This window comes from Cydia amplana, chromosome Z (genome assembly GCF_948474715.1).
Source record: "Cydia amplana chromosome Z, ilCydAmpl1.1, whole genome shotgun sequence".
NCBI classification, from domain to species: domain Eukaryota; kingdom Metazoa; phylum Arthropoda; class Insecta; order Lepidoptera; family Tortricidae; genus Cydia; species Cydia amplana.
Window position 1 is genome coordinate 17,031,391 of NC_086096.1, and position 22,456 is coordinate 17,053,846.

The 22,456-nt window shown below is 36.5% G+C and overlaps 1 protein-coding gene and 2 long non-coding RNA genes across 3 annotated transcripts; 1 reads left to right on the top strand and 2 right to left on the bottom strand.

The window, feature by feature from the left end:
• Nucleotides 1–5,521: 5,521 nt before the first annotated feature.
• Nucleotides 5,522–8,998, bottom strand: LOC134661270 (uncharacterized). The gene is made up of 3 exons (XR_010097945.1): nt 8,859–8,998; nt 6,777–8,449; nt 5,522–6,389 (listed from the first exon to the last, which is right to left on the bottom strand). It is a non-coding gene; the product is annotated as an uncharacterized LOC134661270 (long non-coding RNA).
• Nucleotides 8,999–12,828: 3,830 nt separating this feature from the next.
• LOC134661710 (uncharacterized) lies at nt 12,829–13,710 on the top strand. Its single transcript, XM_063517882.1, has 2 exons — nt 12,829–12,872; nt 13,344–13,710. The coding sequence occupies exon 2, from the start codon at nt 13,475–13,477 to the stop codon at nt 13,646–13,648; it is 174 nt and encodes a 57-aa protein (XP_063373952.1). The 5' UTR covers nt 12,829–12,872; nt 13,344–13,474; the 3' UTR covers nt 13,649–13,710.
• A 796-nt stretch (nt 13,711–14,506) lies between these two features.
• LOC134661600 (uncharacterized) lies at nt 14,507–16,155 on the bottom strand. Its single transcript, XR_010097980.1, has 2 exons — nt 15,921–16,155; nt 14,507–14,729 (listed from the first exon to the last, which is right to left on the bottom strand). It is a non-coding gene; the product is annotated as an uncharacterized LOC134661600 (long non-coding RNA).
• Between the last annotated feature and the right edge of the window lie 6,301 nt (nt 16,156–22,456).

Consider the following 22,456-nt stretch of genomic DNA (forward strand, 5'->3'; position numbering starts at 1 on the left):
ATTTCATGAATTGTAAGTTCCTTTTTTTATTTCTTGATTTTTAGGGTTCGTACGGAAGGGTAAAAAACGGGACCCTATTACTAAGACTTCGCTGTCCGTCCTTCTGTCACCAGGATGTATCTCATGAACCGCGATAGCTAGACAGTTGAAATTTTCACAAATGATGTATAGCTGGTCAACCAAATCTTGTCATTAAAAAAAGGAGCGAAATTCAAATTTTCTATGGAACGATATCCCTTCGCGCCTACATTTTTCAAATTTGCCGCCTTTTTCTACTGTCAAGATCTGGTTGACCAAGTATATCTCTGTTGCCGCTATAACAACAAATACTAAAAATAAAATAAAATAAATATTTAAGGGGGGCTCCCATACAACAAATACGATGTTGATGGTGCGGAATCCTCCGTGCGCGAGTCCGACTCGCACTTGGCCGGTTTTTTTTCTTGTTGAAAACGAAAAAAATTACGATAATAAGTTATTATAAAGTCAGTCGATAACTTTGTCAGTAGAAAAACGCGCGAAATTAAAATTTTCTATGGGAAGATAAACCCTTCGCGCCTACATTTTTTAAATTTGCCGCTTTTTTTCGACTTACTGAAATGGCTTGACAGACTAGGCCTGTCCAGACGAGGACAATTTTTCGCCAATCTGATTAAATTGTCCGATCAAATCAGGACCGTGCGGACACAGACGCCAATTTAGCTCGCCGATTATGATCGATACTTCGAATACAATGGGGTACGGACGCAAGAATACCAATTTGTGACGCTAGTTTTCGCAGTTAGGGGCATTTTTTAAATTTACAGCGGTCAAATATCACCATAAAATTAAAATAGATGAAATTGGCCAAATTGGTGTTTGCATCCGCACGTCCTGATTTGATCAATTGTCTTCGTCTGGACACGCCTTAATCTAGCACATGAGTCCACAAACTACTAAGAAGATACGAGTCACAGTCAGTCAATGCGAAAGAAAAGTTTACACTGTTTAAGCCTCCTCCAGACTATGTGCGTGAATCGCGGTGTGGAAGCGCGAACGCGAGTGTGGAGTCGTATATGCGTAAACAATTTACCCCCGGATAAAATTAATAAGCGCTCAAAAATCTCAAAATAACTGATGCAGTACAATGAGTAGTAGGTATAGATACAGACTAAAAGAAATGAATCATTACTAAAAGAAACTACAACTATCAAACTATATAACACCGTCACGTCACGGTATCAAGTCTCATTTTGCTATGACTATGATATAAACATGATTGTTGATGTAACGTCAAGGGCCAGTGCAAGTGTCAAATTTAAAGGGCTTAGTAAACTTGGGAGCATTCCTAAATAATACGAATTGCAAAACTAAACTTGTCCAAAAATCGACTAGCTTAAAAAGTCACAAAAAATGCCTCAAAATCATAAGTCACGCACATGTCACACGAGAAGTCGAAAAGTCACGAAAAATGTCACTTTTGTGACCATCTGGCAACGCTGCTCGTGTCTCGTTCGTTTCGCTAGGTTCGCATTCGCAAGGAGGCAGCAGTCGGTCGAGTCGACTCACCCAGCAATAGTGCCAACCTGCCAAAATATGACTGGTATTGCTGCTTTAAATTATCTGTTTAAATTAAAGCCCCTTCTACACGACTACAAATGCTACAAACCAACTATAGTTATAGCTGATTTGGTTGACCCAAATCTTGTCAGTAAAAGAAAACCAAAACAAAATAACTTAATATAATATCTTTTTAAGAAAAAAGAAACAAAACCAAAATAACTTAATTATATTTCTTTTTAAAAAAAAGGGAACCGCCTTCAAAAAATCAACCCACTAAAAAGCGCAAAATAATTTTTATATACCCCACCCTTATCCTTGTCCAGTCCCTATCCCGTCGTTAAGCAAATTTCTGCCAAAAAGTAGTTATTTTAATACCTAATATAGTCCGTCAACCAAATCTTGTCAGTAGCAATGTAAAGCAAACTAAAGTAGGGCAACACTCAAAGAGCAGTATTGCGCTAAGAATAGCAGCAATGTACATCGAACCAAAAGATTTTTTTTTCCGCTGAGCGCGCCCTGCGTACGTTAATTCAAATTGTCACTCGCGGTTTATTGAAAAAATTTGAAACATGGACGGACAATTTAAAAGCGATGTTAAAACAATGTTAACCAAAATGATGAACAAATTTGAAGATATCAAAAACAACTGCCTATCGTAGTGCTTATATTCTCTTTGTTCCCTATCTATGTCTTCTATGTTTACTAAAATAAAATCATATCAAAATGCAGATTATTAGATAGTGCATATATTTGTTATTTACAATATAATATGCCACTTGTTAATGTAAATTAGTGTACTCTTCTGGATGAATATGACATACCTGTGTAATTTTTTTGATTGGTATATATTGTACAATAGGATTACATATTAAAAATAAAACAACTGATATTTGGGTGTTTATTTAATTTAAAGGTAAATAAGATAAGGGTCACTTTAGCTTACACTATAATTCAGGTCATTAATTGAAAAAATATAATGAAGTTACCAATGTTACCGGGTCACTTCAACCAAGCATAATACTCTGTAGTATTATTGCATCTTTGTAAATAGTCACAACTGATTGCTGAAATTATTAGACATGTGGGCCTATGGACGGTTTCCAGGACACAATTTATGGTCTTGTTGGATAGATTTAGGCATACGTTTTAATTTTATTTATGCCTTTTAACCCTAAAACAAAAAAACTGAACATAATCTTAAAAGTTCGAAAGAGTTCTTCCAGTATGTACTTGTCATAACCTCAATTTTTAGTAATGTTTACCATCAACGAGCATGATTGTACATTGTAGGCCCCTTAGCTTTGCTTATTCTTATTTAATGTATTGGTATTTAATGGTGACAGCAGAAATATCTCTTGAAACAGAAACGATTCAGAATGAAAACCAAATGAAAACAAATAAGGTGACGGCTGTCGTTCACGATCCACATTCCACAGATAAAACACAGATGACACGCATTTTGGAATTATTCGAACACAGTGTTGCTAACCCGCGATTTTTCAAATTTGCCGCCTTTTACTACTGACAAGATTTGGTTGACGGACTTTAATAAGAAAATTAATAGCCATCCGGGTAATTAATTCGTTTTTGAAGTCGGTGCCAAACCAAAATTTTAGAGTCTAACTTAGTTCTTGCACTACTTTTTTTTTTCTCGCGTTTTGTCCCGGCATTTTTGCCACGGCTCATGGGAGCCTGGGGTCCGCTTGGCAACTAATCCCAGTAATTGGCGTGGGCACTAGTTTTTACGAAAGCGACTGCCATCTGACCTTCCAACCCAGAGGGTAAACTAGGCCCGTATTGGGATTAGTCCGGTTTCCTCACGATGTTTTCCTTCACCGAAAAGCGACTGGTAAATATCAAATGATATTTCGTACATAAGTTCCGAAAAACTCATTGGTACGAGCCGGGGTTCGAACCCGCGACCTCCGGATTGCAAGTCGCACGCTCTTACCGCTAGGCCACCAGCGCTTGTTGAAATAACAGGGAACTCTATCTATTCACCAAATGTTATCCAAATCTGACGAAAATATAAAAAAAATAACGACAACAAAATAAAAATCGTCCCAAATAAACCGCCTCAATGCCATATTTTATTCTGTTATCTTTTGTTGATACGTTTCTGCGCGTCGTTATTATATTTCGGTCGATGTTACAATTTGTAGGTACGTCATCTTCGATAATAGGTCGGTTACTTAAATTGACATAGGTATTCCCTTCCCTGCGGGCCAGTGCGGGCGTATTATGGATGGCTTTACTCACTTGATAAAATAACTGTCGAAAAAAGCGCGGGAAACGTGAAACGTGGCGGTTGTGTGTTTTGGTTTCTCGTTCATTTAATTCAATTTATTATAAGATTAAGATCAGTGAATTGGTAATTTGTATATATTTTAGATAGTATTTCATGTAAATATTGTTGTTTTCTGTATATATTGTAACATTCACTCATATTAGGTAAGTCTTTTGTAATTATTTACAATGGGGGAGGATGATCCTCCCGACCCTGGAGGGGAAAACCTCCAGGTTGCTATTAATGTTGAAATTGAATCCAGCATGGACACAGATACATCTGTTGTAAGTAATACGAATGATTTGAAAAGAAAAGTATATAGAAGCAAGAGGTGCAAAGAGTGTAAAAAAAAGAGAAAGTGTAATGATGTTGGGGAATATGTTTGCGAGTGTGAAATTGTACAGAAGACCCAACCTCGTTCTATTACAAATCCTGACACAAACACAAATAAAGTAGTTTCTGATATTCAAACACCAAAAGTTGGCAGAAATTTATTTTCATCATCTGATGTTGCACCGTTTACGGTGCACGTTCAATTAAAACATACTGAGCCTAACTCGTCCCTGCACCCGGTGTCTTTTGGTAGGTTCTTAGTAAAAAACGGCTTCAAAAATATAATAAATGGCAGTGTGAAACGTATTGGTAGGACTCGAATTTCTATGGCTTTTGCAAATCATATTGATGCTAATTTGTTTGTGACCAATCCTCAACTTGACAAAGAAAATTTATTAGCATACATACCGTCGTTTACAGTAACACGCATGGGCTTAGTTCGTGGTATTCCATCGCAGTGGTCCGAGGAGGAAATAGTGTCTAACATTTCCGTGCCTATTGGGTGCGGAAAAGTTCTTAAAGTTCGGCGCTTGAACCATAGAGTTACAGTTAATGGTTCCGTTTCGTGGCAACCCTCTGAAACAGTTGTCCTAACTTTTGATGGTCAAGTTTTACCAAAACGGGTATTTTCTTGCTACAACTCGCTGCCTGTTGAACTGTATATCTTTCCCACAATCCAGTGCTTCAACTGCACTAAGTTTGGTCATACGAAAACTAATTGCAGATCCAGACCCAAGTGCTTTAAGTGTGGTCAATTGCATGCCGGTCATACCTGTTCAGTGGAGGAAGAAGATGCCATTTGCTGCCTTTGCAATGGTTTTCATTTCGCCACGAACAGGGCTTGCCCGGAGCATAAGAGACAGAAGGATATTAAAGTAACTATGGCTAACAATTGTATTTCGTATGGTGAAGCTGTTAAATTACATCCAGCTGTTTCAAAATCATTTGCTGACGTCCTTCTGACACAATCACCTCCACAGTCTCAGTCAAATTTACACCGCAGTGTCCATATTCCAGCCCCGGGTACAACAATGCAGTCACATAGTTATAAAAAGACAACATTTTTGAAACCACGTACAGTAAAAAAACACATAATAGGGTATGATGTAGCAGCTCATAATGCTTTAGTTAAAGAATGTATCATTCCATCTCCTCAAAATGGCTGTGCACTACAGCAGGAGTCTCAAAAAGATAATGTATCAGTAGCTGAGGAAATCCAAGCATTAATTAAGCATTTATCTCAGCCTAATGTAAGAATACCGTCCCACGTTGCCCCCATGCTTGAAGAACTTGTATTAACTATTAAAAATAATGGCCAAAATTATGCAGTGGAACTGCAGAAGTATAATAAATAAAAAACAAGATTTAATTCATTTATTAAATAAATTTCAACCGTTTGTTTTTGCCCTCTCTGAGACATGGCTCAAGCCTGGAGCTCTTCTTAGAGCTACGGGATATTCATGTCTCAGAGAGGACCGTCCTGGCGGATGGGGCGGAGTAGCTCTACTCGTCAGAAATTCCATATCATTTTCACCGTTTCATCTTCCATCTCATAGCGATAATTTTTCAATTGTTGCTGCCATTGTAAATAACATCTGTATCATTTCTGTATATATTCCACATCCATCATCATCCATTTTTGTTGAGCTTGAACAAATAATTTCTTCTCTTCCTCGGCCCATTTTAATTTTAGGAGATTTTAACTCACATCACCAGGTTTGGGGTAGTTCATTGTCTAATTATAATGGAGATCGTCTCATACATATCTTAGACGAACACAATCTTTGTGTTTTAAACAATGGATCTCCAACCCGCCGAACAGCTCCAACAGAGTCAATTAGCGCTATTGATTTGTCAATTTGTTCAGTCGATCTGGCGTCTTCTCTCACTTGGCACACTCTGGAGTCGACATATGGGAGTGACCACTACCCTATCATTATTACATTTCCATCTTCTATTCCACCATCTCCAAAACCGAGCCCTAGGCTTAAGTATAATTTAAGTAATGTTGATTGGAAACTTTTCAAAACCCGTGTAGAGGAGAAATTGTTATGTTTACCAACCATAGATGATAGTAATGTAGTTAGTTGCTCAGTTGCTTTAGCCCAGACAATGATTGAAGCAGCTGATGAAATTTTCCCAGTAAAAAACAGTGCATCTGGTAAAATTCCTTCTCCGCCTTGGTGGGATGATGATTGCTCTCAAGCAATCAGAAACCGCAAGGAAGCTGAAAGAAAATATTGTAATTTTATGACAAATGAAAATTTTGAGATGTACATGCAAGTTGCTCGTGAGACTAAAAAATTGTTACGAAAGAAAAAGTTCGAAGGCTGGAAGCGATTTTGTTTGTCTCTAAGTCCTAGCGTAAAACCATCCATAGTATGGAATAATATTAAACGATTTAGACATGCTTTCAATGAGTCCCCTAGACAGATCCTTCCTCCTAACCTTGCTACACAGTTTATGGACAGATTAGCACCTGCATCCGTGCCCGAAGAATATGTATTTCACCCTGCTGCCTCTTCATTTGACACTTGCTGTTATAATACTTTAAATGAGCCTTTTAAAATTGAGGAGTTAAAAGCTGTATTAAGTGGTTTAAAAGATACTTCACCTGGGGAAGATGGAGTCCCTTATTCCTTTTTAGCAAAAGCCAGTGATGGTATTCTTTCTTATTATCTAAATATAATAAATTCTGTTATCCAGTCTGGTAAAATCCCTGATTCTTGGAGATCTCAAATAGTTATTCCTATTTTAAAGCCCTTCAAACCAGTGTCAGATGTTTCTTCATATCGTCCGATTGCCCTTTCCTCAGTATTTGTTAAAGTAGCAGAACATTTAGTTAAAAACAGATTAGAATATTTTGTAGAAAAAAATCAATTACTTTCTCATAGTCAATTTGGATTCCGAAAAGGTAGGTCTACTTATGATAGCTTGGGTATTTTAATTTCAGATATTCGATTGGCATTTTCTAGAAACGAGTCTGTTGTAGCTGCTTTTCTAGACATAAAAGCCGCTTATGATAATGTCTTAGTCTCAGTGTTACAAGCAAAACTTCACAAATTAGCTATACCAATAATGTTAAGCAATTTCATAATAAACCTTTTATCAGAAAGGTCAATTAGCCTTCTCATAGACGACTACAATAAGATTTCCCGTTTAGTGTGGAGAGGGCTTCCACAAGGATCTGTATTAAGTCCCTTGTTATATAATATCTACACATTTGATTTAGAGTCATCCTTAAATAACACTGTTACAGTCTTGCAATATGCTGATGATTTATTATTATATTCCCCAAACCTTTCTATTGAACAGGCCAGTAGATCCGTCACGTGTTCTTTGGGCTTATTGAAGTTATGGTTAGATTCAAATGGTCTGGAACTCTCAGTGCCTAAAAGTGTTGTAGTTTTGTTTACTAGAAAAATGTTTCCTCCTCCAATCAATGTGCAATTTAATAACAGCTCCATTTCCATTAAAGATAAAACCAAGTTCCTGGGTGTTATTTTAGATAATAAATTAACGGGTCTTCCACATTGTGATTACATAGTTTCTAAATGTGAAAAAAATATTAATGTCCTCAGGTGCGTTTCAGGAGTTTGGTGGGGTTCACATCCTTTTTGCATGAAACTAATGTACGATGCCTTGATTAGAAGTATTCTAGACTATGGGACATTTTTGTTAGAGCCAGGATCTGTAGCTGGCTTTCAAAAACTAGATCGTATTCAATCCAAAGCATTGAGATTGATTTGTGGTGCCATGAATTCGAGTCCTATCAATGCTATGCAAGTTGAGTGTGCTGAGCCTCCTCTTCATTTACGACGCCAATATCTTTGTGATAGGTTTATTTTCCGTTGTTCCCAATTCTCTAATCACCAACTTTGGACTATCTTGTCTAACCTCCTGCTTCAAATAACTACTTCTAACTATTGGAAACACAAGAGTCCTCCTTGCTTTATCAAAAGTTTTCAAAAACTTAAATCTATATCAGCTTCCACTGTTAGTTCTTCGACACTTCCCATTTTCCAATATGAATATGATTCTCTGACTCTTGTTCCTCCGGTTCTCCTCGATATTGGTGTCTCCAAGAATGATGTTGAACAAAATCAACAATTCCTGGGATTCATTGGAACAGATGGCCTGGGTGCCGATCATATATACACAGACGCTTCTAAGATGTCAGACAATGGTTGTGTTGGCATTGGTGTTCTCCACACCCAATCTAATATTTATCAAAAAATAAAGTTGCCACCGGAATCCTCTGTGTACAGTGGTGAGTGCTTTGGAATCCTGAAAGCAATAGAGTTCATCATTATAATGCATCTCAAAAAAACAATTATTTTCTCAGATTCCCTAAGTTCACTTCAGGCAATATATAAATTTCCTTTCAAATCTAAATCTAATAACCCAATTATTTACCAAATCCGTAGCCTACTGTTAAAATGTCACCGCAAAGGTTATTCGGTTTCCATTGCCTGGGTCCCTGGGCACAGAGGGATTAAGGGTAATGAAAGGGTGGATGACATAGCTCGAGATGCCATCAGTTGTGGGGATATGTTTCCGTTTAAGAATGTTGCTGAAGATCTGTTGGCACTGCCTAAATTATACCTACGAAAGGATTGGACGAAATTATGGACATCTGGTGCGGGGGCCGCTGCGTTACATTATCGGAGCATTCAAACATCAATTCCTGCCAAACCTTGGTTTGCTAAAATCTCTTTGCCAAAACCTGCAACTAGTATGTTAATTCGAATGAGATTGGGTCACGTATGTACACCGGAACACCTGAAACTACTAAATCGCGTGACCAGTTCTGCGTGTACTTGTGGAGCTGATCCCGCTGATCTTAATCATATATTCTTTGCATCATGGTCTAATAAAACATGGTCTTCTCTTCCCAGAGTGTCACTTGCCTACGTCACAATAACATTGCCACTTTATTTCAACATAACATGTTACATGGGTACATTATATCTATGGTTAATAAGTTAATTTATTTCTTTATAATTTAATAATTTTCATTTATATGTATTTTATCTTAAATTTTACAATAACACGTCATTTTTAATTATTCGTTAGCAATATCTTCCGATTCACGAAAAAAATTTCAGACGTTCGGGTAATTCTGTTTACACTACTGGCAACACAGGATAGCGCTGTCACATTTGACAATCCGCCATTTTGTCCCTGACCGACCGTCCTTGTCGAACGCGTGTTAATTGTTATTTCCTTCTCGCTCAGTGTCAGCAGTCGCAGTGTTTTCCAAACTTTTCACGTCGTAAGCTTCGTAATTAATGTTTTGTTACGAAAATGGTTGGCTGCTCTATTCGGAACTGTAAGAGTAGGAGTGAAAAGTGCAGTATAGATTTGTTTTATTTTACTATGTTTCTACATGAATAACTTAAAATTAATGCCGTTAAAATAATTTTCACTGTTGGTTAAAATTCTCCCACATTTTAAAGTTTGAGAACCTGTAAACAGCATGATGACGTAGGCAAGTGCCAGTTAGGTCATTCGCGAATCTCGGAATAGAGTACCAGGCGGAGTATATTATTATACCATGCTTTGCATGTACTTGTACTCTATATGACCGTTCTATATTATTACGACAGCTGTCAGATTTGAAAGTTCCGTTTCCCACATCTATTACAACACTCCTGTATATTAATGATTCCTCTCCAGATATATTTAAAATATTATATTCATTCCTTTCACATCATAATATAAAACTATAATTTATTACACGTTACCTTTCCCTGATCCTTTTCCAAAATTCCGACTTACCCGTTATAATATCCTTTAATTCCGTTTCCCCGTTTTACTCGTCTGGCTGAATGCGCCAGGAGCGCGATGCCATATAAAAAAAAAAAAAAAAAAAATAACTGTCACTTTTTAACACCGCTGACTTATAATATGACAATAATCATAATCATAATCATTTTTTCTACTCCAGCACTTAAATGTGTCAATTAAATGACTGACAGTGATATCTAAAGCAATGTCATTTGAATGCTTTGTCTATAGGCTCATAAGATGACTGCTAGCAGTCATCTTATGAGTATAATACAACTGCTTTATTTTTTTTAAAGATACAAGTTCCGATCATCTTGATTGAAAGAGGTATGTTTTCATTTACAATAATAACTCTTTTTTTTTTAAATAATAACTCTTTTTTTTTAAAATAATAACTCTTTTTTTTTTAAATAATAACTCATTTTTTTTAAATAATAACTTTTTTTTAATAATCTTTTTTTTTTTTTTTTTTTTTTTTTTTTTTTTTTTTTTTTTTTTTTTTTGCTGCAGCTGTCATAGAAAAAGTAATGTATGCAACAGCTCATAATTGGTTCTTAAAATTCTCGGGTCTTTTTTTACAAAACTCGACTACGTCTCGTTTTGTAACTTCGACCCTTGAATTTTAAGAACCCTTATTATATCACTGTTGCATAAACTACTATATAATCATTTAATCGCAATATTTATCGCTATGTCTAAGACGGGTCCTTATGTGACTTTTTCCTTTAAGTACCTTAAGCTTCTTGCACTACTAACTACTCGTTTTTTATTCTGTTTGGCAGCAAAGAAGGTTTTCTGTTGGTTTGGCACCGCCTATTCTGGAATTATTTTCAAAATTTTAGATCCAGTAGTTTCAGAGAATAAGGGGTGGGGGGGGGAATGGTCATTTTATGCCTATTTTCTTCAATAACTGCTAAACCATTTATGTTAAAATTATAAACGTTTACGTTACATGTCCGTCTTTGGGTCACAAACTTACATATGTGTGCCAAATTTCAACTTAATTGGTCCAGTAGTTTCGCAGAAAATAGGCTGTGACAGACGGACGGACAGACAGACGCACGAGTGATCCTATAAGGGTTCCGTTTTTAGGGTTCCGTAGCCAAATGGCAAAAAACGGAACCCTTATAGATTCGTCACGTCTGTCTGTCTGTCTGTCCGTCTGTCCGTCTGTCCGTCTGTCTGTCCGTCCGTATGTCACAGCCACTTTTCTCCGAAACTATAAGAACTATACTGTTGAAACTTGGTAAGTAGATGTATTCTGTGAACCGCATTAAGATTTTCACACAAAAATAGAAAAAAAACAATAAATTTTTGGGGTTCCCCATATATCGAACTGAAACTCAAAAATTTTTTTTTATCAAACCCATACGTGTGGGGTATCTATGGATAGGTCTTCAAAAATGATATTGAGGTTTCTAATATAATTTTTTTCTAAACTGAATAATTTGCGCGAGAGACACTTCCAAAGTGGTAAAATGTGTGTCCCCCCCTGTATCTTCTAAAATAAGAGAATGATAAAACTAAAAAAAATATATGATGTACATTACCATGTAAACTTCCACCAAAAATTGGTTTGAACGAGATCTAGTAAGTAGTTTTTTTTTATACGTCATAAATCGCCTAAATACGGAACCCTTCATGGGCGAGTCCGACTTGCACTTGGCCGCTTTTATTTCTTTTGAGGTACGGAACCCTAAAAAGAGTGTGGGAGAAGAAACTGCTTAAAAATTCGCCAGAGAGCGTCATATTTCTTAAGTATTAGTAATAATTGTTGCAATGCCTATTCCTCCATTGTTTGTTGGAGTGATTGGGTCCCACAAACAGTGATTTTCTTTATAAATTTCGAAAAAATTGCGCGCACTGTTGTCATACTTCAAACACGGCAGTCCGCTACGCAGGACGTCAACCCACAAACAATCCTGAGCGCCTACCGCCTTGCCTCTCTGTCGCACTTGTAAATTCGTACGTAAGACTGACAGGGAGGTAACACGTCGAACGTGGTTCGCGGTAGGCCCTCTGCGCTGCGGACTGCAGCGGTGAGCGGGGCTTGCAGGACTTGTAGGGCCCAAGAGGCATCCTACTAAAGAGTAGTATAATATATAGGTACTTGGTCAACCAGATCTTGACAGTAGAAAAAGGCGGCAAATTTGAAAAATGTAGGCGCGAAGGGATATCGTCCCATAGAAAATTTGAATTTCGCGCCTTTTTCTACTGACAAGATTTGGTTGACCAGCTATATATATAATATACAGGATGGCCCATTTAGATCGGTCAGTATGGGAAAATCTGAAACTATAAGACATACGACGATCTCTTCTTAGGAACCATGTCATCGATTTTAGTAACAAGAAAACCTGCATTCATACATTTAATTTTTTTTTAATGTAAAATGTATTGAAAAAATGGTGGCCATTTCGAAAACTTACTAAAATAAATTAAAGGATATGAATACAATGCATTTTATTCATTTCAGACATCATGTTTCATAGTAACATTTACTGCTTAAGACCTACACAATCGATATCTAAATAGAAATAATTTTAGTTTTTTTTTTCAAAACGTCCGGGTTTGATTCCCGAGCTGAGTACACATTGTTTTTTAAATGTATGAATGCAGTTATTCTTGTTACTAAAATCGATGACATGGTTCCTAAGAAGAGATCGTCGTATGTCTTATAGTTTCAGATTTTCCCATACTGACCGATCTAAATGGGCCACCTTGTATATTCAGTTGTTCACCAGCTGTGTATACAGCCTTTATTCTCATTGAATGAACAGAAAAATATAGTTCCAATCCGTCAAATTCGTAGCTAATGTCAAAATCATATAAACGCATAAACGTCAAACTTTGCTGTCTTTTTTTTGCACTTGTGAAGTAGCTCTTATAGATTTTTCTGTGCGAGTTTCGCATGTGTTAAGTGAGTTATTTTTGTGCATATAAGTTTTTATTACATTCTAACTATTAGAATAACAAATTACCTGCATTCATTTGCTCTGTTCCATCGTATTAAAATTATATCAAGCAAAATCGATTTGTAACCTCTTAAATTCTAGATTCTTCGAACGTTTTAAATTGATGTTATTCTTTATTACAAAGCAGAAATATATATATATATCGTATTAGTTATTTTCTGTTTACCAATTTTTTTTTCAATTAACTCTAATCGTATGTTAAATTTCGTGAATGGCTTAGGTCTCTTGCACAATATTATATAATGAAGTCAAGTATGCTACATCTATTTCATATGTATCTTTACAAGAAAATAAATGTACAAATTAACGTCATTTTTCATGTACATCGTCTATATTCATCGTTTTAATTTATGACCATATTACATACACTAAATGATCTTTATTCTAATTTAGGTAAACTACTTTTGTTGTTACAGTTATATGGCGATACTCAAGTTTCTTCAAAGGAACCTGGTGAGCATCTCATTCCCAACTCTCACTGCGACTCTTATTTGGCTGGACTATAGTCACACCAAGAAGTGGAAGGCCGTGCAGAAACAAATCTAAAATGGCATTGTTTGGTATCACGACCCGCTATGTCTGGTTTGCAGTTCCATTAACTGGCTTCTTGATTGGCAAGTTTGTGGACGACCAGGAGACGTTGAGGATGACCAATTACAGAGACAAGTCTTGTTTGTACGGTCCCAACAAAAAGGAATGCGACCCACCATCATGGCCCTGAATTATGTCTCTTGAAATAAGTAGCTTAATGTACTTCTATCAAATATAGTGTGTTTAAAGTAAGTGTGCATTTTTTAATTATTTATTTTAATTAAATTTCTTTACTTGCTTCTATTTCATTATAAACATTACTTTTTTTTATATATGTGCAGTCAGCAGCAGAAGTTGCTAAGCGGGCGAGGTGTTCAAAATTACCTTGATGCACTATTATTCTCTTAACAATAAATTCGCGACAAGATAATTTTGAACACCTGGCCCGCTTAGCAACTATTGCTGTTGACTGTACATATCAGGTCTTCCAGTAACAATTGTATCAATACATGATACCCATATCAGGTGTGGCAATAGCAAATGCTTATAAATAGTACATAACCTATATTTGCCTATATGCTTTGTATATCAATAATTCATATATTACAAATTAGGTTTTCTCTGTATTCATTTGTCTTATAGGAACTCTTCTACTGTATAATAACATTTGTGTGAGGCATATCCCAACAAAAACATAAATGTGAAATGAGAGCCTAGTTAAATATTAACCTTTTCGATGCAGTGTCAAAGTGTCAAAACTGAAATTGAACTTTATGTATATGCACGTAGGTCTATGTTGCTCTGTGGTCTATGACCCATTAATCGGTCTTTGTTATTGAACCTACATTGCGGATATATCGGTCATTGGCGTCCAAAAGGTTAAGAATGTGTCATTGTCGACTCGCCGACAAAAGAATTAAGATCTATATGGGTGCTAAGTTCTGTGCTGTGTAGAAAATCCTGAAATTATAAAGGGTAACCTTTATTTGCAACTTATATTGTTTTTTATGTCTAGTCTAGTCTCGCGATTTCAAATTAAAACACTTAGTGGGTCTCAACTACTTTTTAATACATAATAAAAATATAATGACAATGAGACAAGTTGTAAAAGCTACTTTACAACCTACTAAACCATACAAAGTTGGGAAAAAGAATGTTCCTATATTTGTACTAATTACATAGTCTTTTTGGCCATTGAATACCACACAATAATCAGGGGTGCCCATAAACCAAGTCCAAAGAATACGGCAAAGAAAACTGTTGCTGCAAATCTGAAATTAAGAATTATTATAAGTACCAAAATAAAGACTACACGATAAAATCTGGCCATGCATGATAGTAAATCTTAAAAAATATTAGTCTAAGAGCTAGCCACGGAAATAGGTATGCAATATATAGAGCAACGAAATCCCTCTTCTAGATAGTGTGCCATACTATCATTATTAATTATTCCGGTCGCCTGGCAGCAGTTCAGCGGTGGGTGTGAGAGTGGATGGGCAACAAAGAGGTTGTAAAATCAATCGAAGGTGTGCAATTTATAGAGCTCTGAGTATGGTGTGATGTTATAGCTAATTATGTATTTAATTCAAATATAACAATGCCAGGCGTTTTATTTGGGGAAAAAGTAGTGCCAGGTGATGAAAGTACACAATCCACATGAGCGCTTGCAGGAAGACCATGAGCAAATTGCACCTGACTCACAATTGCTTTACGCATAGTCGTATATGTCTTCTACTTTTTCTTAACACTTACCTAGGTGTAATCAAACAGAGTAGTACTATTATTTATTCTGTGACAGAGTACAAAAAGTAGAAGACATATACGTAAAGCAATTGTAAAGTCAGGTGCAATTTGCTCGTAATCTTCATGCAGGCGCTCAAGTGGTTTATGTACTTTCATCACTTGGCACTACTTTTCCCCCAAATAAAACGCCTGGCATTGTTATATTTGAATTAAATACATAATTAGCTATAATATCACACCAATCTCAGAGCTGTAAAATCAATCGAAGGTGTGCAATTTATAGCACACCTTCGATTGATTTTACAACCCCTTTGTTGCCCATCCACTCTCACACCCACCGCTGAACAGCTGCCAGGCGACCGGATTAAGTCATTAATAATGATAGTATGGCACACTAACTAGAGGGATTTCGTTTCGTTGCTTGCATACCTATTTCCATGGCTAGCTCTCCGGCTATATATTCAAGCAGCCCGTTTTAAATACAGAACCTCACTAATTCGAACCTTGACAGAAATGTCTCCCACATAATAACAACTTTCTGTGCTTGGAATAGAACTCCATCCTTCCTGAGTTCCTGACTACCTCAAGTAAAAAAATAGTTACATTCCCTCACACAAAGTTTGGTAAGATGACTTTCTAATGACGTCAACTGTACGAATATAACCAATCGCCTTTGGTTTCTCTCTTAATAATAATGAATCGCTCCTTACTGTTCTTACCGACTCTTAATTTTAAAGGGCATGTTATCGAACGGTTGTGGAGGAACATCGCTATGTCGCCTCACGCTCATAACTGGCGGGTTTGTGATCGTCACGAGTCTCCTGCAGCATGCCGCACCTCCAATAAGGGAACGAAGGCCTAAACGAGAGAACATCTGTGCAACAAATATTTTACTTATACTTTTTCAGACGTAGGTAATTAGTCTCCAAATCTGACAAGCTCGAATCGAGTTGATGTCGGTTAGGCATCTGTCAGTTTTCCAATTTTATTTTTCATATAGTTAATACAATTGTAGCTTGCCAGCTAGTACATAACATATTGCAATAGTCGTGAAGGTCATACATATACTTTACTCTGTGGTCTATAACTATGACCTACGTACGATACGTACCCAACGAGTTGCTTCTCCGTTAATATTAGACTTCTTTATTCTATATCAATGCCGTTAACATTCTTTGATACATGATTTTATATTTAACATCTGGGAGACCGAGCTTTGCACGTAACATATAAAAACTCATTGCGCGTTTTCCCAGAGATAAGACCTAGCTAGATCGATTTTTCGCCCCCGAAAACCCCCATATAGCAAATTTAATCGAAATCGTTATAGTAGTTTCCGAGAACCCCGAAATATATAAATATACCTATACATATATATAAATAAATATATATTTTAATTTATATACTTATATGACACCGTAAGAAGCGCTGCTGGTGGCCTAGCGGTAAGAGCGTGCGACTTGCAATCCGGAGGTCGCGGGTTCAAACCCCGGCTCGTACCAATGAGTTTTTCGGAACTTATGTACAAAATATCATTTGATATTTACCAGTCGCTTTTCGGTGAAGGAAAACATCGTGTGGAAACCGGACTAAACCCAATAAGGCCTAGTTTACCCTCTGGGTTGGAAGGTCAGATGGCAGTCGCTTTCGAAAAAGCTAGTGCCTATGCCAATTCCTGGGATTAGTTGCCAAGCGGACCCTAGGCTCCCATGAGCCGTGGCAAAATGCCGGGACAACGCGAGGAAGATGAAGATGACACCATAAGAATTGCTGGTTTAAGTTATAAGATAAGATAAGGTGAGATAAGATATTGACGGAGCGAATAGTTCGAATCTGTAAGGTTCAGTGTAAGGTTCTCTTTGTCTGTAAGAAATTCACTACGCCATCTTCCTGCAAACAATTTAAACTTAAATATAAAAAAAACCTTCTGAAGAAAATCGTTAGATGGCGTTATCTAGGGTCATATAGCGAGTGATAGCGCGTTGGTTGAAGCAATGAAGTCAGCTGTTTTTATTTCACTCACCGATTGAAGAGAGGGTGCTAGTAGTTCTAAACCACCGATCAGATTAGAAAGAGGCGGAATTCTTAAAGAAAAAATCGTCAAAGGGAGAGAAGATTACTATAGTTAGTCAAACCAAATTGTCAGTAAATAAGAACGAAAAAACTACTCATCCTTTTCTTTTGGGTAGTACTAGAGTGTAAGACAAAGATAGTATGATTCTCTCTGTCTATGTTTAAAATGAGACAGTCCTTTGACAATGAACACTCATAGGTACGTGTTCATGGCAATGATATTATATAACTATAGATATAGATGGTCAACCAAATCTTGTCAGTAAAAAAAGGCGCGAAATTTAAATTTTCTATGGGACGACAGCCCTTCGTGCCTACATTTTTCAAATTTGCCGCCTTTTTCTACTGACAAGATTTGGTTGACTCAGTATAGGTTATACTCATACTTGAGGAGCACAAAAAATACTTCCATATTTATCATATGTCTGTGCCTACGAAGAAACCTGTTATTTTTGATTAATTTTCTTATTCCATCCATCTTTGTCACACTCGTTGTTAAACATAAGATCGTCTCTTTCTCTTTCGGTGTGTGGGAGCTCGTCAGCACGTGCATATTTCTCACTTGTCCAGCCGCGTCTAAAGGCAACTTGTCCAATTTGTCACAAGTTAAGCCCTTCAATTTTGGAACGCCTATAACCTATCTTGAGTTATAAATCATTGGTTCATGGCAGTGAATGTGTTCACGATCGTATAGTAGCTGTAGCAACTAATTAGCTGCCTAATTTAACCCAGATGGCTGCGACAGAGATACCTATAATAGTTGATAAATTATAACTTTGGCGGGAATAGTGAAAAATACTTAGAACGAAAAATAAAAAAAGTGGTATTTTATTCTTTTATTCATTTCCAAATACAATAACATCTATACAATGCGTTTTCTACGTCTAAAGACTTATTATATCGACACATGCAATAAATTAATGTTTAAATTAAAATATTAAATAAAACAACGTGAATAAATTAATTTTGAAATACAGCTATTGACTTCGAAATTGATCACAAATTAGGTAACTAGTTGTTTATAACAGTATACAATACTAGATTAAAATAAAACGATCATTCCCGCTCACTTATGATTCTCTACTGACAGACTAAATACTGATGAAGTACGCTGATAAATCAGTCAATCACATTTATTTTAATAGATATTACAAAATAAAATAGTTTCCTTTTATTTGAATAGATGAATTCGGTGTACCATATTTGTATGGTGCTGGTTAAAAAAGAATAGGCAGTCGTAGAAGACTAAGGAAGTCATTCTTATAAAGGTAAGAGGAATTATTTCACGTAGGTACCATCTTCTTCAACTAGAGTCTACGTGCCATGCAGACAGAGCCCAAAAGATGTTTCCATTTCTTGTTTTTATAACACCTACATGACTACATCTAATACAGTGTGGCCCAAACTCAAAACTAAGTTGACTAATATTTATACAACAGCAAATTGATAATTTTAACAAACGTTTGCGTTGGTGTAGCAAAGCTAAGGAGAATATCTTGAAGATAATACGTTTGTTTTAAGTAATATGATAACAGTTTTAATTTTAAATGACTTTGTGAAAGACATTTTAGGAACATTATATTACAAATAAATGGTAACGGTTTTTGGGCCATTCTGTAAACTTAGTACTTACCTACGACTTCGTTAGTCTTTGATAGGTAGACTGCCGTATTCGAACTTCAAGATATTCACAAGAGACAACACGTACTAGATCTATTCTAGATACGTTATAGTTTAGATTTTAACTAGTTCTCTTTTGCAGCCCAATTCCGGCAACCAATGTCACTTTTACGATAGATCGTGTTAGATATCTATATTAGATGTGAATTAGATAAGTAATCTCTTGTGGAAATCGTCCAAGAGTATCTCCAGAATCTCAGAAATGTCAAATTTGACAGGTTAGATTTTAAACATATCGTTATCGTATCTTGGCGATGTCTAAAAGATATCTAATAGATGTCTATTACAAAATCCGAATCGGGCATTGAGGTATATACAAGAGACGACATCTCGAACAAAATGTTTCCGCACCTCAGAGAAGTGCATGCATGCATGCGAAGCCGAAAATTGTTAATAAAGACGCCACGAGTATTTTTTGACTCAGTTAAACAACGTTGCATACAATACTTTTTCTACGACCAAACATTTACTTTGAAAACTAAATAATAGTACCTAAATCAACAGTTATTCCATTGCTTACCGGTGAAATGTTATTCCATCCCTTTTATTATATTTTCTTGTGCTATTGTTGCAACTTTTTAACACGCACGAAGGCATTTTTTAATTATTATTTTTTTAATTTTTGTACATGTGTGGCATTTCGTCAGTGGTCGGTGACGTACTAAAACAATGATATTATATAACCATAGATAGGTTATACTCATACTTGAGGAGCACAAAAAATACTTCCATATTTATTTCTGTGCTTACGAAGAAATCTGTTATTTTTGATTAATTTTCTTATTCCATCCATCTTTGTCACACTTGTTGTTAAACATAAGGTCGTCTCTTTCTCTTTCGGTGTGCGGGAGCTCGTTAGCACGTGCACATTTCTCGCTTGTCCAGCCGCGTCTAAAGGAAACTTGTCCAAATTGTCACAAGTTAAGCGCTTCAATTTTGGAACGCCTATAACCTATCTTTAGTTATAAATCATTGTACTAAAAGCAAAGAAGTGCATGCACTTCTCTGAGGTGCGGAAACATTTTGTTCGAGATGTCGTCTCTTGTATATACCTCAATGGAATCGGGCCCATAGTAGGTGGTTATCCTACGTTAGTTGAAGTTTCTTTTGTGTAAAAACCACTAAACCTTTTCATTTTCGATCTGCTGCCAGTCTAATCTAATGATTAACTGCTGCTTACATTAGTTATTAGTTACACACCTTTGATTTTGAGCATTTTATTGCCTTTGGTAACATTGCACATATACTAATACTTTACAATTTTAACTGTTTTAAAACATACAAAAGTGATATTCGACAACTTTTTAGTGTATACAATAATGCACTATTCAAACATGTTAAATGATTCACATGGTCATCAATGATCGTGGTTCTTTCATTTTTAAGTAAGGTGTTTTGAGAGAGTCCATTCACGAACTCTCTAATTACCCAAGTTTCTGTTCTAATTATCTCAATGCACCTTAATGAGTTATACAGCAGTTTTTCGTGAAATTGCCTCCATAATTACAACTGCTCCAAGGTCCGGTTGAAGGTGTGCGCTGCGTACCCAAGTGCGTTTGCGCAGTTAGCGGTTATCGTCAAAAATATTAAAAAAATTGTCTTCTGATAGGTACAATTTGACGCTGTACCAACGCAGCGCACAGAGTCATTCGGAGGACCCTTGCCCTTAAACTTTATTTAAACAATAGACACAGCCGGACGTTACAATCATAGCCAACATGATTATAGGTATGTACCTGGGTACTACTCCGATTTTGTTGGAATGTCAGTAGCATTCATATTACGATTACGATGATAATTATTATCATCACTCTATAAAGTCAGGACGCTGAGCGTGAAGAACTTCGTACATTGACCTGCCAGTTTCTATCTCTATCGCACGGCTATCATCTATCTATATGTGGGGCGGTCAATACACACTGTGGGAGTGAGAAACCAATATATATCATGAAAGTGCTATAGAGATAGGATATGGCGGGTTAATGTATGAAATGCTTCGTGCTTATCGTCCATATTTTATTATAAATTATAATATAACTACAACTAAATTAGTTAGTTTTCGATATAAACGAAATGTGTGTTCGTATCTTACAATAACTGCGCTGGATTGGCACTAGCGATTGATTCATCGTGGAAGTATCACACTAAAAATGTCTACGACAATAAGACGTTAATAACTTGTTCACTTCTAGTTTGTTTTGTCACACTCGGTGTAGAGCTGCAGAGTTAGGGCTCATTTAGACGATACGAGAACTCGCATGCGAGTTTCATTACATTGCGGTTTTTAATCGATCGGTTGAATTCGACGTAACCAACAGTCCGCAATGTAACTAAAATCGCATGCGAGTTCACGCGCCGTCTAAATCAGCCCTTAGGGCCGGTAAAGATGGACTGCAACTTGTGTGGGAACTGCACGCCGACGTTGCAGTTGGCGTGCAGTCGGCTTGCAGTTCCCATACAAAAAAAAGATACTTATATTTTTTCAATATTATTGACAAACTAAAACTATGAATTTTTGCTCCAATCATGGGCATGGCGCCATGAATTTTTAAACAAACAAAAGCTAGTCAATGAAACATTTAACTTAAACAACAGCTCTATGGCTCTTGTTTATGGGTATATATAGGGTAGGGTAATTAATACCGTAAAATGGGGTGAGTAGGGTCAAAACTGAAATTCAAACCTCGATAACATTTTGTTTTTACATATGAAAACTGAATGGTGTATATAATAAGTGTTCCGGACGTTTGTATTTTAGTTTTTATTTTATTTTGGGTAGTTCGATTTTATAACTTTGACGATAAAGAGGAAAACCCACCTCACCCCGTAGTGCCTCGTATTTGGGGTGAGAGGGGTTTTCATACAAAGGTGATTTTGGAAGATTGTTGGGTCGATTTTTTTATTATTATGCGTATTACTATAGCTCCATTTTAAATTGGAATACATTATTTTTGTAGCAGTAACCTTAAAATCCCTTCTCACCCCCCTCTCAAACCTTCTCTCCCCATTCATAACCCACCTCTCCCCGCGAAACCTACTCACCCCGTTTTACGGTACTTAGGTATTTTACAAGATTTCTATACCATCCCATTACTGGGATATCCCATACCATTACGTGCATCATAGGGGTGTTTATAAGTACCTACCTATAAAGTCACCAATCTAACCCAAAAACCAGACAAGAACAACCGAACAGGAGAACCGGAGTAGGTATTATATTATTCCTCATTAGGGTACCTAAATGCGTTTTCTCTAGCCTGCCCTAGTATAGCACGGTCGCATTTTTATCGTTTGTCACCATGCCTGTCACGTTCTAACAAGTATGTAAGTGCGAAAGTGACGTGCATAGTGATAGTCGATAAAAATGGAACCGTGCTGAGCCCGCTGGCTGACGTTATTAACCCGGTTACCTTAATGTGAAACTATTGACATTTATTTAAGGATAGTTTTTATATTGTTTCTCCACACGGTTATTAAAAAGTTTATCAATCTCTGAAATGAT